Source organism: Poecilia reticulata, linkage group LG4, assembly GCF_000633615.1.
Source record: "Poecilia reticulata strain Guanapo linkage group LG4, Guppy_female_1.0+MT, whole genome shotgun sequence".
Taxonomy (NCBI): Eukaryota; Metazoa; Chordata; class Actinopteri; order Cyprinodontiformes; family Poeciliidae; genus Poecilia; species Poecilia reticulata.
In genome coordinates this window covers 27749262-27765491 of record NC_024334.1, presented here as the reverse complement: position 1 = coordinate 27765491, position 16230 = coordinate 27749262, and the positions used below count along the sequence as shown (strand labels likewise).

The 16230-nt window shown below is 38.1% G+C and overlaps 2 protein-coding genes across 3 annotated transcripts in view; both read right to left on the bottom strand.

The window, feature by feature from the left end:
• Window positions 1–8658, bottom strand: part of p3h2 (prolyl 3-hydroxylase 2) — a 48568-nt gene extending 39910 nt beyond the window's left edge. Inside the window, exon 1 of the mRNA XM_008408121.2 lies at window positions 8023–8658. Within this exon, the coding sequence (XP_008406343.1) occupies window positions 8023–8493 (471 nt within the window). The 5' untranslated portion in view covers window positions 8494–8658. The remainder of the gene's footprint in view (window positions 1–8022) is intronic.
• Window positions 8659–12263: 3605 nt separating this feature from the next.
• LOC103464131 (claudin-19-like) lies at window positions 12264–16159 on the bottom strand. 2 transcript variants are annotated; one of them, XM_008408005.1, is made up of 5 exons: window positions 16089–16159; window positions 15383–15585; window positions 15138–15302; window positions 13080–13158; window positions 12264–12937 (listed from the first exon to the last, which is right to left on the bottom strand). In XM_008408005.1, coding segments are annotated over exons 1-5 (612 nt in total). In that variant the 5' UTR covers window positions 16091–16159; the 3' UTR covers window positions 12264–12774. The 2 variants fall into 2 exon arrangements, with proteins under 2 accessions (XP_008406227.1, XP_008406228.1); XM_008408006.2 differs by lacking the exon at window positions 16089–16159 and having other exon boundaries at window positions 15383–15683.
• Between the last annotated feature and the right edge of the window lie 71 nt (window positions 16160–16230).

Here is a 16230-nt window from a genome sequence, read left to right as displayed (position 1 = left end):
TATTTAAAAGCCATTGCTTAACCAGCAGCAGTAAACTTTTTAATTAGGCCAAGACGAACGAAGGTGCCACAGCATGCCCCAGCATTCCTGTGTTATCCAGTCAAATCCAGTCATGCAGAAGACCTTTTCCACAGCCACTTGCTACAATGTCCGATTGTTTGTTCAAAGCACAGCACTACTTAGAGGAGTCCAGAGAGTAAACCGATTTCACTAATGGCACAGTGAAAGGCTAAACTGAGACTGGAGCACTAGGAAACATTTGAGTCATGTTGTTTGTGTGTTATTGTACCACAAATATAAAGTATAAACGGAGTTTAAGAGACATAAAATATATTTTTACAAATCAGATTCATCATGGTTTGTTTTGCAAATCCAAACAAACTTTTTTTCTCTTTTCAAAACAAATATTTGCCTCAGTGCGAACATAGCACACAAAATTTTATGTGAAAAAAATAATAGATTGTTGATACATAGGAGTTAAAATAATGAATAAAATCATCAAMAATTAAAGTGTTATCAAACAAAGCTAATTATTTTAAGTKTTTGTAAAAATCCTAGCTTTTGATGCTGACATTGTTTTACTTGGAACAAAAAAATTAAATGACTTCACAAAAACAGTAAACTTAGCAAGGTTAAAARAATTAAYCTCTCTCTGACTTTTTCCATTAACTAGAACAACCCCTGTTGAGCGCTGCAAACGTTGTAATGCTTAAAGCTTGTGAAATSAAGTTAAAACTAAACATTTTCTCCAAGTTAAGAAATCAGTTCAGACTAYTAAAAGATTGTTAATAGAAAGGAGCAGAATGATGAATAAAATAATCAAAGCAATTTCGAGTGTTAAGAATAGGAGCAAGAAGTATTGTAAATAATTTCAAAAGAGAGACATAGATAACAGAACAAGCCTGGCAGAAATACAAAGTGAAAGATGTTAGAAAGAGAACTGGTGAGAATTGTCTCTGAAGATCACAGGACTGCCAAGATGCTGAGTAACTCAGACAAGTTAGGAATTRTACTCACAAAGACGACAATCACTACAGCTCTGCACAAGAATGGGCTTTAAGGTTGCAAACCAAAAAATAAACAAAAAACATAAAACTCTGCAGGATAGACCCTCAACTCAAACTAAAGTATGCTAAAAATGATTCTGCATGTCCTTTTAGTTTTTGTGCAAAAAGTCTGTTTTTAAGTGCAAAGGACAACATGAAAACATCCACGGAAAGTGTTTCCAAAGATGTGTTAAAAAATCTTTTGCTGTGTTTAACAGCACTTCAATACTACTTTTATAACTATAAAATTTTCATAGGGCACTATTAATCTTTTCATTAACTTGTCATGTGCTACATAACTGCCTTTACTGCAGGCACCAAACATTTAGAAAGCTCACAATTTAGAGTCATTTTAAGGAAATGTGATCAAAGTTAACCATATTTCAGCTGTGAAAACATAAAATCTAGGGGTGTTGAGGTGTCGAGGCCTTGCTCTTCGCTTCGGCTGTCAAAGGTTTGAGTCCCRACCTCATGACCTTTGCTACATGTTTTCTTCTCCCTCTTTCATTACCCACTTTCCTGTCTGGCCACRCTCAAATAAAGGCCACTAGAGCCAGTAAAACRTTTGAAAAAAATGTTCCGTTRTTGTTATATTGTTAGTCAAATACAATGGCTAATACATCTGAACCACATTAGCTYTTCAATTAACAGAAAAATATAAGTTTTACAGAATGAGCAACCCCGAATGAAGGAATGTTTCCTTTTGGTTGCCCAGACTGAGATTAAAAAATGCACATATGTCCACACTGTCTAGACACAAATTAGATTAGATCACTTGCAAAAAAAAAAAAAAAAAAAAACACACACCCCCTTTTTAGGGACTTGTGTTACGGAAGTCTGTTTAAAGTACCTAATCTGATTTTTATGTTCTGGCACCGAGGACTGGGTGCCAACCTAATAGTAGGCAATATATAAAATTACTTTACATTTAAGTCTGSAACTAAGAATAGTGAGGAATTGAAGAACAAAAAAAACAATGAAGTGTGAAATTCCAATATGGAATTTGTGTTGCACAAAACAAGCTTGGAGAAAAACAATGGCTTTGAGTCCAGATCTCACCAACCAAAAACTCCTTCACCACTTTGCCTCGTGCTCCAAGCTCCAAGTGGCTCTCCAAACAGGATAACCACAAAACGACTGTGTGGTTCCATCTAACACATAGATCTGACTTGGCTGTATATGATCTGCATGCCTTTAAGCAAACAGTAGTGTTTTTTTTTCACGCTTTACTGCTCTGAAGTCAGAGAAAGTCTTTAGTGCATGTTTTCTTATGAGCAGCAGATGAAAAAGGCTTTTCTGACCACAAACATTTCTAGACCTCARTTGGGATGAAGCACAAAACTTTCACATTCTGCAGCATATAAAACCACTACAACGAATGCAGCCGAGTAAGTTTAACCACATGAACATCTAAGTTAAGGAGAGCTGAATGATGCCTGCTGCTATGCTGTAATAAAATAATAAATGTCACTGTGGAGAAAGAAGGGGCAAAAATTTCAAGAGGCATTTCTACAAAAGCCCCAAAGAGGACAAACTTCAGTGCATTTTGAAAATATTAGGCTAGTAAAGTGAACTCTGGAACAAACACTTTTAGAGGATGAATATATAAAGCAACCTGTATTAGTCATAGTCGTATAGTTACATGTGTGATTGTGAGAGTTTCCATTTTCTGCATCATGACTTGTAGGAACMGATTTTGCCAGACTGGCTTACAATAGACAGGTATGCACACTCATTTATCACACTTATGATGAAGAAAGGAGCATTTACACAGCAAACTCTGCTCTGGTGATGCTCTGCTTTACTGTGGCAACATCTGTGCAACCTTTATAAAMGACATCGGAAGCCTTTCGCAGTCTCATTACGCCAAAATTTAACAAGACTGACGGGGAAAAAACTTTCCGTGTCAATAAGGAGCAGGTGTCATTTCTAGGCACTTTACTAAAAGAAAAGATCCAAATTATATACAGAAATATACATTTACGCTCTGTAGACAGCAGGTTGCAGATCCAACTCAGCTTCAGCACAAAGTCGCTTTAAGGAAAACCAGAAATGCAAGGTGAAAGACCACGGGAAATTAAAAGGGGTTTGTTGTGCAGCAAGTACAAAAAATACCAAAAACAATCTGGTATTTAAATTGATGAATAAAAGCACAATGAGGATGGTGATGTGCATTTAGTTGRCTGGAAAGCTTCAGGTCAGAAGGTGGAGAACAAAAGTTAAATAAAATGTGAACAAACAGAATGTAAGGGTTAGGGTGATGAAGAAACCAATAAAATCCAAACCTGAACACAAAAGCCACACGCAATGACAAAAAACTACGGTTCCTCAAACTTATTCCTTTTAGCATTTGATGCATGTTTTTATATCTTGTGAAAGGACACAGCAGAAAGAACAGTTGAGCCATCAGAGACTTGAGCAACTCAAACTTTTACTCTGGGCATCTCCTTTGAGGACTTATCCACATGGGTGTTTCGCAAAATATGAGTAGCTTGAAATGTTTTCATTCACACAGAAACACAGAAAATGAGGCAAAAGGGAGCAGTAATTATGTCAGAGCTTTAATACTGCCATAAATACTGGTGCGTACACACTGAAGTTTGCACAAGGGGCAACAGACATAGGTGAGCCTGAAGTTGGACTGTGACATCACCGTCTCAAAAAACTTGTTGGTTATATGCAGGAATGAAATGGGTCTGGTTGCTTTTCCGTGTCAGGTTAGATTTATCCTAAAAGCCGTAAAACAAGCTTTTCCTCTGGTTGCATTTCTGACTTTGTTGCCTTTAATTGTGTGACTATCCACAAATGCTGTGTATGTATTTCAGCTTCTGTGTATTCACACAACACGCCATGGGAGACTTCCCTTGAGCAACCCAAACTTTTACAGTCTGCGCTACTTCAGGGCAAAGTAAAAATATTTTGTCTCTGGCCAGATCTGCTGTGATCACAAGAGGCACAATAAACAGATGCATTAAACATGAAACTTCCTGGAACAGCACCACCGAAARGCCTATCAGATTAAGAGTAAAAACCCTGGATATCCAATCCCCTCTGGCCCCTGAAGGTAGTTCAGGGCCTTTGATCCTCCAGTAGCTGAACTGCAGCAGAAAGAGCTGCAATCAGATGCAGGGACAACTGCAGCCCATGAGTGAAGGGTGGCACCCCCACTTCTTTTTATGAACAAAGCAAACAAAACTACAYTAGAAATATAGAATATTTGAACACCAGAAGATGGAGATGTTGATCACTGTGCATCAACTTCCAACAATCCCAGTGGCAGCATTGAAACTGGCAGAGACTGTATGATACTGGAATAATAAAAAATGCATGCAAGTCTTTTATTTTCACAAATACTGTCAGGTTACCCTCAAACAAACACATATACACGCATTACACAAGTGTTCACACGGATTTGACTTTTTGACATCTTGAATCGTGCCCAAGTCTCAAGTGTTTTACAGTCACTAAGGTTTTTTCTTCAAGGATTGTCCCATATTCACCTCCAACTCTGACCAGCTTCCCTGCAAGTGCTAAAGAAAGCCTTCCCCACAGCATAATACTGTCACCAACATGTTTCAATATGGGGTGTGTTCAAGGTGTTACCTTCCCACCACAAGTACTGTTTTTCATGTTTGTCAAAAGGTCCAGTTGTGGTCTCATCCTCAGAACATTCAGAACATCTCCTCTACTTGGATTATAGAAATCTACAGACGGGACTTCTAGTTTTTTCTTCCAAACAATAACTTCTTGCCATTGTTCACGAAGAGCAGATTTGTGGAGTACCTGACTTAATAGTAAACCCACCTGAGCTGTGGGTCGCTGCAGCTCCTCCATCCCTTTGGAGGAGCTGCATTTTGTGTCTTTCGTGTCGGTCGATCTCATGCAAAGTACAGTGGCAGAAGAGTGGGAGATGTGAATAGTGAAAACGGCCTTGTTTTGGGTGTGTCAGTAAGGATCAGTCAGGTGAGAGGAGAACCTCCTGCTGGTGGGATCCACATGGACATGCCTGCATCTCCTCAGCTCATAMAGACCTCAGATCGCAAGGGGGCCCAAAACAATCTGCTCCAACATTAAAGACACTTCTTCCTCAGGCAGATGTTAAAGACATCACATCCTCTTCACACAGATTAGTTCTATTTTTACAGCTGGATAGGCATCTGGACATGACTATCCTCAAGTCTAGACATGAGGAGAGCGGACTTTTATGACGGTCAGCTCTGCTTTTAATCTTTMTGTTCCTCTCCAGAAAAAAGGGAGACTCTGTTTGAATATAAACAGTAAGAAGACTGATAGTCTGCTGCTGTTTGTGAGAGTCATCAACCCAGTGTGTGAAAGAGATCCACAGCCAGCAGCAAGGGGAAGTCGTCTGGGTCTCAGATACACGCGAAGCAGAAGATGCTAACTTTCCAGGCAAGCTCCAAGTGGGTTAAAGTGTCACTTGAAGGCTTTTGTTAATCCTTTACATTGCTGTGTAAATGTTCCACTCTCTAACTCAGACCTGACATGCAACTGACCCGAGTCCGAAGCTGATATTTTCGGCTCTCCTCCGTCGTCACTGCCAGGTTTGGACACAAAAGTACAACCACTACATTCTTCTTCTTGCCCACAAAACACATAAACAAAAACATGCAATTAACCAAATCGGCTCTTTCTACATAAAACCACATGTAGGAAGACACTTAGGAGTGTGAAGCTATGCCTGTTCTCAGTAAACACTGGTATGTTTGTGCACTCCTAGGACAAACATGGCAAAAAACAATAAAAAAAAAAAAAAAAAAGATTTACACACTAGTGAATTTCTTCTGTCTTGTCTCTCTGGAGTCGTTCCCACAGCTTGAACTCAACAGAAGGCAGGGGGCTGAAGCTCATGGTGTACTTTGTTTTGGACATGTGTGTGTGGAGAGAGCAATCAGCTGACTGTGGTGTGTTGAGGATTGGAAAACAGAGAAAGACATCCGCAAACATTTGTTCCAAAGTAGTGAAGCAAGTGTATAAAGTGGTACGATATGCAGAATCAAGCTGTTGTGATTCATCCACTGAGTGCATAATTAAGAGAGTTCTGGTTTTGATTAAATTCAAATGCATTCAGGATGTTCGAAGCAGATTGAAGCTTTGGTGCGGTGAAAAACTATTTGTCATTAAACCTGGCCTGAAACCTGGGTGTAGTGATAGACTCGGACTTGAACCTTCAGAGCCACATAAAGAAAGCTACAAAGTCGGCCTTCTATCACCTAAAGAACATTTCCAGGATTAGAAGACTAATGTCTCAGCAAGTTCCAGAGAAACTCACCCATGTGTTTTTCTKTAGTCAAATTGATTACTGCAACAGTATCTTCATAGGTCTGCCTAAAAGAATCAATCAGACAGCTGCAGCTGATYYAGAACGCTGCTGCTCGCGTTCTAAAACCAGGAAGATGGAGCACATCACCCATTTCTACAGTCCCTATGCTGGCTGCCTATAGCTCAAAGAAAAGACTTTAAAATACTGTTAGTTTATAAATCACTGAACGGTTTAGCACCGCAATACATTAAAGATCTGTTATTGTATCGACCTCGTAGACCCCTCAGGCCTTCTGGTTCTGGTCTGCTCTGCATCCCCAGAACCAGAACCAAACATGGAGAAGCAGCATTCAAGCATCTATGCGCCACAAATCTGGAACAAACTTCCTGAAAACTGCGAAACAGTTGAAACACTGCTTTTGAAACATTATAAATGAAACATTGATAAATATTCTGATGTGTAAAAATGCCGCCAGACAAAGTGTTTAATTTATGTTTCAATTGTTGGCTGTTGTTTTTATGATGTAAAGCACGTTGAAAGGCCTTGATGCTGAAATGTGCTGATTGATTGATGATTAAACCTAATAACTGGTTGTTAATGGTCCCAGAGCATCACACAACCACCATGTCTCACTATCCCATGTGTTTTTTTTTTCTTTTTTCTGGAATGTGTTTTATTTCAAGATATAAAAATTCCTCTTTTATTTAATCAGTCAGTGAGATAATTTCTAATAACGCTTGGGGAGAATCAATATGTCTTTTTTTGTTTGTGTTCTGTTTTGGCAGCAGTAATTCTCACCTTGGATCTCTCCCATGGAAGACATTTTTGTCTCTTATTGTTGAATCAGGAACACTGATCTTAATTAAGAAAGTGAGGTCTGCGGTGCTTTAGATGACGCTTTATGTTCTTTTATTAACTCTTGGATGAATCATGAGTTCACTCTTGAAGTAATTTTAGTAGTGTGGATACTTTGGGAAAGCATCATTGCTGTTCCTTAGTTTCTCCATTTAAGAATAAAGGCTTTCACATAAAGGTTTGCTGGAATTATTAGTGACTTTGTTCCTGAACGTTTTCAGACTGGTGAATACTGTGTTGTGTTTTGAGATCTCTTAGCCCATTCTCTGTTGTCAGACAGGCTTTGTTTAAGTGAACTTGACCACACACATGCGGCAGCAATCTTCATGTGGCTGATGAACCCGAGCCATTTGAAGTTCACCAAAATCAAATCACGATTTAAGGGGAATTAAAGTTTTAAGATAGGCCAGGTTGGTTAGTGGAAGGTCCTCCACTTTTCCGAGATTCAATAACAAGGTAACAAGTCCAGGAGGAAACCCAGGGATCCCAGTAACATCCCAGTAACTCATTCTGTGGAATCCTGTTTATTTTTACTAAAACTACTAACCTATTTGTTGTATGCACTCAAAGTTTCTTTGTCTGATAAGAAGTTGTTGTTGTTGTTTTTAATGATCTGAAACATTTGGTGTGGTAAAAAAATAAAATAAAAACAGAAAAAAAAATCTATAAAAGCCACTTCACTTTGCTGTGTGTTCTGGGTTTATAGTTGTTCTGGCAGGAGGCGAGCAACAAGTGGTGTGCTCTTCTGTGTCTCTCCATCACTTTTCTGAGCAGCAGGAACAGCTGATCACGTACCAAAGCAACTAGACAACAATAGCTCCCATTCAGTCGCCTCCTTACCTTTTGATAAGCCAGCTGGAGATAGTTGTAGGGGATCCTCCTGTTGAAGTCCTGTATGACCTCATCGCTGACCTTATGCACGGACTGTGTGCCAAGCTTCGCCTCAATGCATGCGTTCATGCACGCAGCCCTGCGCAGCACCACGTCGAAGAAGCGCAGGTCCGAGAGGGTTTCATGAAACGGGTGCTGGTCCTGGCACCTCAGCCGGCACCGGACCCGGGTGCGCCGGACTCCCCCGTGGCTGCTGAGCGCTCCCTCCATGTAGCGCACCACGCTCTCATAGTCGCCGCCGTAGAAAGCCCGCACGGCGCTATCGTACAACAGGTCGACCGGCTCCAGGAAGGCAGCTGAGCAGAGCCGCAAGTCGCTGGACAGCAGGAACACAGACAGGATCACCAGCGGACACAAGTTTCCATCCATCCTCTGCCTCGGTTTCGGGCGGAGAGCAGCAGGAGACGGCTGGAGGCTCATCCAAAGCAATGAGCGCAGCCTCGGTTTACAGTAAATTCACAGGCTTCCTCATAGATCCATTCAGCACGGGAGCAGAGGCGGAAATATTGGCAGTGGACCGGGAACACACATGTTAAGACCCCTCATTGGCTCCATAAACTCCTCCCCTCCCTCCCGTGAGATGAATGGCTATAGCGCACAATCAGGGCTGCTGACCAGCAGACAGGCCAGATGGTGGGAGGCAGAGGAATCCTGCAGGGGGGAGGATAAACACGATCCCATCACTGGCATACCAACCACAGACATTTATATAACTAAATATTAGAGAATCTATTTACACATCGATATGTGAGCTTTTTGCTTTTAAAAGATCTATGTAAATTTGAATCCTAGTCTTTTGGGGGGGGGTTTCCACATAACTTTTCCTTCGGAAGTTTTGTGATTAATAAATGGAGTCCGTCTGTGGCTGATTTAATCTAAGCATAAACATAAACACAGCTGTTCTTTCAATGGATGTTTAGAGAACATTAGTGAACAAACAGCATCATGACGACCAGGAAACACAGCTGAAAGGTCGAGGATGAAGTTGTGGAGAATTTGAAAGTAGGGCTGGGTTATGAGACAATTTCTCAAGTTTTCAGGATTTCACTGAACGCTGAATACCTGCCAAGCCATGGCCGTCAACCCAGGCAGGAAGAGCAATGTGCTGACAGAAAGAGTTCAGTTTATAGAAAAGGCAAGAAGACATCATTGATAGCGCAAGCAAAAATATTTTAGCCATGACCACTGTAAAACACATTATTGGCAGCATTATGCTATGGGGAGACCCCTTCTTTAGCAGAGATAGGGAATATAGTCAGAGTTGAATTGAAGATGGTAAATATGAGGTGATACTGGAAGAAAACATGGTAGAGGGAACTTGGTTAGAGTTTCGCCTTGTAAACGTAAAGCTAGAGTTGCAATGGACTGACCTAGAGCAAACCCAATTGATGTGTTACAGTGGTCCAGTCAAAGTTCAGACCTAATGTTAATGATTTGTGGCACAACTTGAAAATCAGTTCTTCAGTCAGTCTAACAGTTTAGCCAAAAGTCTTGGTGATGTAACTGCAGAAAAATGTGGCTTAACAGTTTTTCAAGGCATTATAAGTAAACCACTTAGACTTTCTACCAGCCTTCAAGAATTGCTTAAAGATTATTGTTTTACACAACTCACCATTCAGCAACTTATGAAACACTGAGTTTGCTCAAAGCAAAATACATTCTGACCCCAAACTGTCTAAAAATACTCATGTTTCTTAGCATAAATGTCTTGTATTCCAGACCTTCTGTCGTTTTGTTGCTCCTATTCATTGAATTAATTCACAAGGACACACATAGCGAAGTTTATTCTGGACATTTATATTGTCCAGAATAAGCTTCAAGGGAAACTGCGTTCACATTCTGATTCGGACCCTTGTCTAATATTGGGACAATGTCTCCCTCAGGCGGTCAAAGCGGGGATATGCAAGTTCCGTAACAATATTACTTGTTTCTGTCAGAACAAATATTGGGTCTTAATTGTAAACAATTCATAATCTATGAAGGGTATTTTTAATTACAACAAAATGTATTGATATTGAAAACCACATGTTGTTGTACAACAACAAGGAGAAGCTGATTGGTGCTTATGGACTCTGATGAAAAGCAATTTTACAACTTTCTAAGTTGTAAAATTACTGTGTCTGAACTATTTCACTCAGAGTAAAAAGTTAATTTTGTCAGTAATTCAGTTCAGAAAGTGAAACATTAATCACCTACTGAGGTTTTCAAGAATTTATTTGTGAATATTATGTCAATTTCCTGCTTACATTGAAGACACAATATTTAGGATTAAAATATTACATCAGATCAAAAGTAAACATATTTATTAAAGACATAACATCTTGATGAAATATGTGATTAATATCTGTTTAAAGGTATTTCAGTCTGACAAATTAATCTGCTATTTGAGTCTATCTCACTTTTTTACCATTTTATTAATCATTTAGAAGCAGATTTTAAACTCCACCACATGATGATTTAACCACTAGGTGGCAGTGAAGCAAATCAATGTTTTTTTCATGTTAAAATGGCATTTACTGCACATTTATTCATTCTTAGGAATGAAATAAACATAGATAGACCATCTTAAATCAAATATTGTAAAAATACTGCAACATAACATTATAAAAGTCTGGCACATGATTGAACACAGGAGATCTGGAAGGAAATTATTATTATTATTATTATTATTATTATTATTATTATTATTATTATTATTATTATTATTATTATTATTAATAAACACAAACATTCAGAGAAAGAAAACAATTTTCCTTTATGACCCAGCATGTACAAGTGGGTTTTTAATAATGGAGGAACATTAAGTTCTATATATCGATATTTCATAATCTATAATCAATATAGTCAACATGTTTGTCATACAACATTTGTGAGAGACTGAATCTAAAAACATGTAGAATCATATAATTAAATATAACTTCATATGCGGTATATATTCTCTGTTGAAGTTAATTTGTTTTGGGTAATTGCACTCATGCTGAGATAAACTGAGCCTACGTGGTATTTCTATTGTGATTAAGTTGTTTTTGAACAAAACTTTATTTCTTTTTCATGTTTTAGAGACTTGGACAGTTTTGAATGACCTCACTTTATACACAATAAAAGACGATATCAGTTTTTTTTTGTTTTTTTTTTTTACATCATTAAAAAAAACACAACCAGAAGAAAATGACATTGATATCACGCAGCACATCATTTCAGCCCATGATTTTCTTCCTGCTGTACCCACCGCTTCTTGGAAATCAGGAAGGGCTGACCATCATCAGACTCCTTCAAGGAGAGGGCCAGTCCTGTGAAACACAGCCTATCTGCTGAAAACACAAGGGAACTGAGCTCTGACATTTTAGCAAAGACATTAGAGCATTTATCTCAGCTGAGAGAATAGAAGCATATTTGAAGAGACCTGAAATGAATTTATTATTAAATCGCAAGTTCTAATTTCACCAAGGAGGGTATTGACGAATCCATTACACTGCTAAATATAAATTTCAAGTTGAATTTTGTATCCCGGAGTTCTGTTTTCTTTCTAAATTTTTCTTTTCGTGTTCTAAAAATAATGTGATCATTTCAGTCTTTTACAGCAACTTTCTGGAAGTCACACATTTCAGAGTTCATCTTTCTTYACAACTTTTTTTCAGGTTTCTGTGTTTTCTGATAGGAAGGCAAATCGAAAGTAGGTCATGCAGATAGATTTGTTCTCCCTCTGATAGCCCCACTCATTTGGATGCTGATAACATGAAGTATGAAGATGTTGAAGTGACAATACAAATTACAGGAAGGAAATTGTCTCAGTGTGGGAAAAGCTCTGATTGCTGGTGCATGAGTTCTTCGCACGTTCATTGCTGCTTTTCGTTTACCAAGAGGTTATATATCTGCCACTTTAGAGCACCATCTTAACTTAAAAATAATTATTTCAGAAAAGTTTCACTGAGTGCAACAATAAGAACACATTTATTTTACATGAATCTAATTCAAAAAGTAGAAAAAAACATCATTAAACCAATTAATAAACCCATCAGTTCATGTCAATTAATGCCTAAATGGCAAAGTTTTGGACATGCTACATTTGAATTTACCTATTTTAAACCAGGGCCAGCTTAGATTCATGCAATCTGGTAAACATTCTAAAATATCACTGCAAAAAATGTTTTTTTATATATATATATATAAACTCACAAAACAACTGTAAACATAATCAAGTTTTTTCTTTATTGCTGAATAAATACAAAATAAGGAAGCAATCAGAGTGTAATTCAAGACCATATCCATCATCATATTTATTCTGTTATTAGCACGTTTAGGCTTTCCTTGGAATATTTATGTTTTCTGCGTTGGCTTTAGAAAACGATTTCCACTTAAACCACTGTGCTGAAAACAAGATAAAAACAATCATGCAGTGTAATGTAGTGTAGAAACATCCATGTACAAGAACAATAATATAAAACTATGAGACATGTAATTAACAAATGCAGAACATATTGACAGTGTGAGGCCCAACAGAAGGTGTAGCAAACTTTACAGCAAGGAAACAGGAGAAAGGTGGAGAGACTACACATGATTGTACAAAATGTCATCATATTAAAATCAACTTATAGAAAACTTTCAATATTGCATTTTTTTTTCTTTTTACATTTATACATCTGAAAATGGGACACAATGCACAGTTATCCCACCATGGGGCGAGGAGTCCAAACTTCTCTTCTAGACGTAATTGGACTTAGCAGTGGAGAGAAGCTGATTGGTGCTTATGGACTCTGATGACCCACTGAACCCCCAACATCTCCGTAAGCTCAGGATCACTCCTCCGAGCACAGTGAAGAATCCACCTGCCCAGCTGACGAACACTGCGTGACCAAATTCTCTGCTGCAAAGACACACACACACACACACACACACACACACACACACACACACACACACACACATTTAGGTGCACATCTCCTTATCAGCTGAGTGCTTTTGTTTGTGCGTTATGTGTGAGTCAGTCACTCTTCTCTTCTACTTACTTTTGGAGTCGATGTGCCTTTTCGTTGACCTCAACCATCCTACTGACGTACCAGGAGGTAACGATGATGGTCAAGACACCTGAGTTAAGAAAAATATTGTTAAAAAGTGTCATCTGCAGTCATGTCTGAGCTTAATTTGTTCATGATTAATGTAAAATACAAGGAAAACAGAAAGAAAACAAAACAAGCCCCTTGCTGCTAAATGTGTTTAAATTAACGATGGAATGCATTTGAAAACAATATTTAGAAGCTTTTGAATTTATTAATCATGATTATTATTTTTTCCATTTAAACTAATTTTAGTTGATGACTGAATAGATAAGCAGATATATAAGATTTATACTGAGATGAAAACAATATTCTTCAACTTGACTTTTGGAAGCTAATAATTGTTGGTCATAACTGCACACATTTCCATTTAAAATATCTAAACAAGCAAGTACCAGCATTTTTAAACTTCACAGTCTTCTAAGTTAAATAACTATGTGAAGACAAAAAAAGGTCAATAAACCTATACTTTACATAAACATTATTTAAGCCATGTAGTTCAGTAATTGAAGTATTTGGCCTCAGCACCGCTATTAAACTTTAAACACTTTTCACTGCGGAACGCTCTCAGGATGGCTGCGTTTCTACTTTGTTCTTCTCTAGTTAATAATATTTTATTCTGGTTTTATTTACATTTCCATACTTAAATGAGAGGTTTTCATTTATGCATTTTTGTTTCTGTCTTTTATCGCTACTGATAAAAGACAGTAGCGACCATGGAAAACAAGGTTAAAAACAGAAAAACATTTTGGATTGAAAGCATGCTGAGGGAGCAACAGTGACTGAGTGTGAGCACATGTTCAGCATTTTGCTCTCTCACCTTGTTGGGAATTTCATGGCATCAAAGATATTTCTGATTTTAGCTTTTAAATGTAGTAACTACTACCTTTGGTTTACTCTAAGAAATTCTGTTCGACTTTCCTTACACTCATGGTGTCCCTGTGTTGTGATATATTAAATGTCCTGCATTCATTTGCAACATCGAATATCATTTAAAGACTAGTAATACATATGTTTACATTTAACAATCTTTAACTAGGMTGAAGCATGAACCACCCACATCAGAAGAAAAAAAAAACACTGCTTGACTTGTTTTCAAAAATCCCGTTTGTAATATTTTATGTTATTTAATTAAATATTTGGCCACAAAACAAAAAAAGTTGTGTTTTTCAAAAAAAGAGCAGTGATGTCTCTTGTGTGAATGATGCTTTGGGCAACCACATCTTTGAGGAGCATCTTCCATTCCTCCACACACAACCAAACACAAACATATAGTTCCCTGATAGTCTGATATGCAAAAGAAAAGTTTTTCAAATAACTTTGCAGGTACATTAAGAACTAAATGAACAGGGATCTAAAATCCATACATATCAGATTACATTTAAGTCTCTGTTCATTGCTGAATAGCCAMGTTCAAGTTTAATCAGTCTAGTGTTGCATATTAGACACTAAAGTCAGTTCCTTTGGACAGCAGCAGAGTTAAAGCCATAATTTCATACAGTGCACAGCACCAAAGAGCATCCATCCATCATCCACTGCAAATATAAGTTACTTTATAAATTTTATTCACAGTCAGTGCTGTAATTGGTCCTAAACAACAGTCCATTCCACCCTGACCACAGAGTCATCTTATCCATTTCAAAAACCTCCATTACACAGAATAAACAAATTAACAGCAACTAACAGGTTCAATATTTACCAGTAAAAAGCTGCAACTACTGACCACTGGTGTAAATTAATTACTTACTATCAAGTTGTCATTATGAAATGATAACCTCAGATCTTATTTCCAAGGACATTTGAAAAATAATAATTGACAAAGAAAGGCACCGATCAGCGAAGTACAATATCACAACCTTCCTAAAATAATGACTTAAATAATATATTTTTTTTATTTGCCAACATGATTTTGACAAAAAAAAAAAAAAAAAAAACTACTACATTTTTCCGCCCAAAAGATTTTTTTTAGGCAGATGACGATATATTTATATTCAGTCATGTCATTCCTACCAGCGAGTATGAACAGCCCTCCTCCGCAGACAGCTGCTTTGACTTTGCTCTGTGGCATCGCATCCATGAAGCGAGTGCACTTCATTCCCAGTATGGAGACAATCAGCGCCACGGCGGAGAGGAAGAGGCTGACCAGAATCAGTGCTCTAGTGACCTGGACCTCAACTGCAGGATCACAAAACAGAAAGCTTAAACGCAGGTCACTTTTAAGTGGAACATCTCATAGAATAAGCGCTGAAACTTACTTGGGAGTTTCAGTAGATACTTGTAATTTTCGCAGGTGGCCCTCTCGGAGGTGCCGCTGCAGGACATCCACAGACCGTCATAGGTTCGGTGTTTTGCTTGACTCTCCTTTCCCCACTCGACCATGAAAGTAGCGGCAATAGTAGCAGAGACTCCAACTAAGGAGAGGAGAAAACCAACGATCTGCAGTCCAGAGCTGGCCATCCTGTCCAGGTAAAAGCGCAGCGGGTGAGTTCAGCAATCTGAAAAATGTTAAAGTAAAGCCAGTGGTCGCTTATTTGACCGCTGTGTSTGCTTCCTAAAAGACGCTCTAATTGCTGCGCTCAGTGGACGCCAGTATTTAAAGCCCCGGACTGGTGACGCATAAGGGGATCTTACTTCACTGCTGATTGGGGGTGTAAATATGTCATCCGGAAGTCTTATCAATTAAAGTGATGGATGATGTGGAAAATGCGCAGACACTACTGAAAATTCACTTGTAAGTTAATTCAGAGTGTATGACTGCARATAAAGAAGTTATAAGGAAAACCACGGTAAAGACAAGAACTGTACAAAAAAGTATAGCATTATTGAGTAACCCATACATTATTAATACACAAATGCAAAACAAATTAAAAGTAAAATAATGCTCGTTTTAAATTTGGTAAAGTGAACATGTGCTGGCACAATTTAAACAACTGAATTTGCTAGGTRTTTTCTCAAACTTACATAAAAGAAGATATGAGTTTTCAACCAAACGTCTGCAGAAGTAGAAGACACAGCGAACAGCTTCTCCAAGCCACTCTCCATGTGTTCTGAAAACCTTCAGTTTGTTTGTCTCTTTTATAAGCAAGAAGGGTGTGAAAAGGAA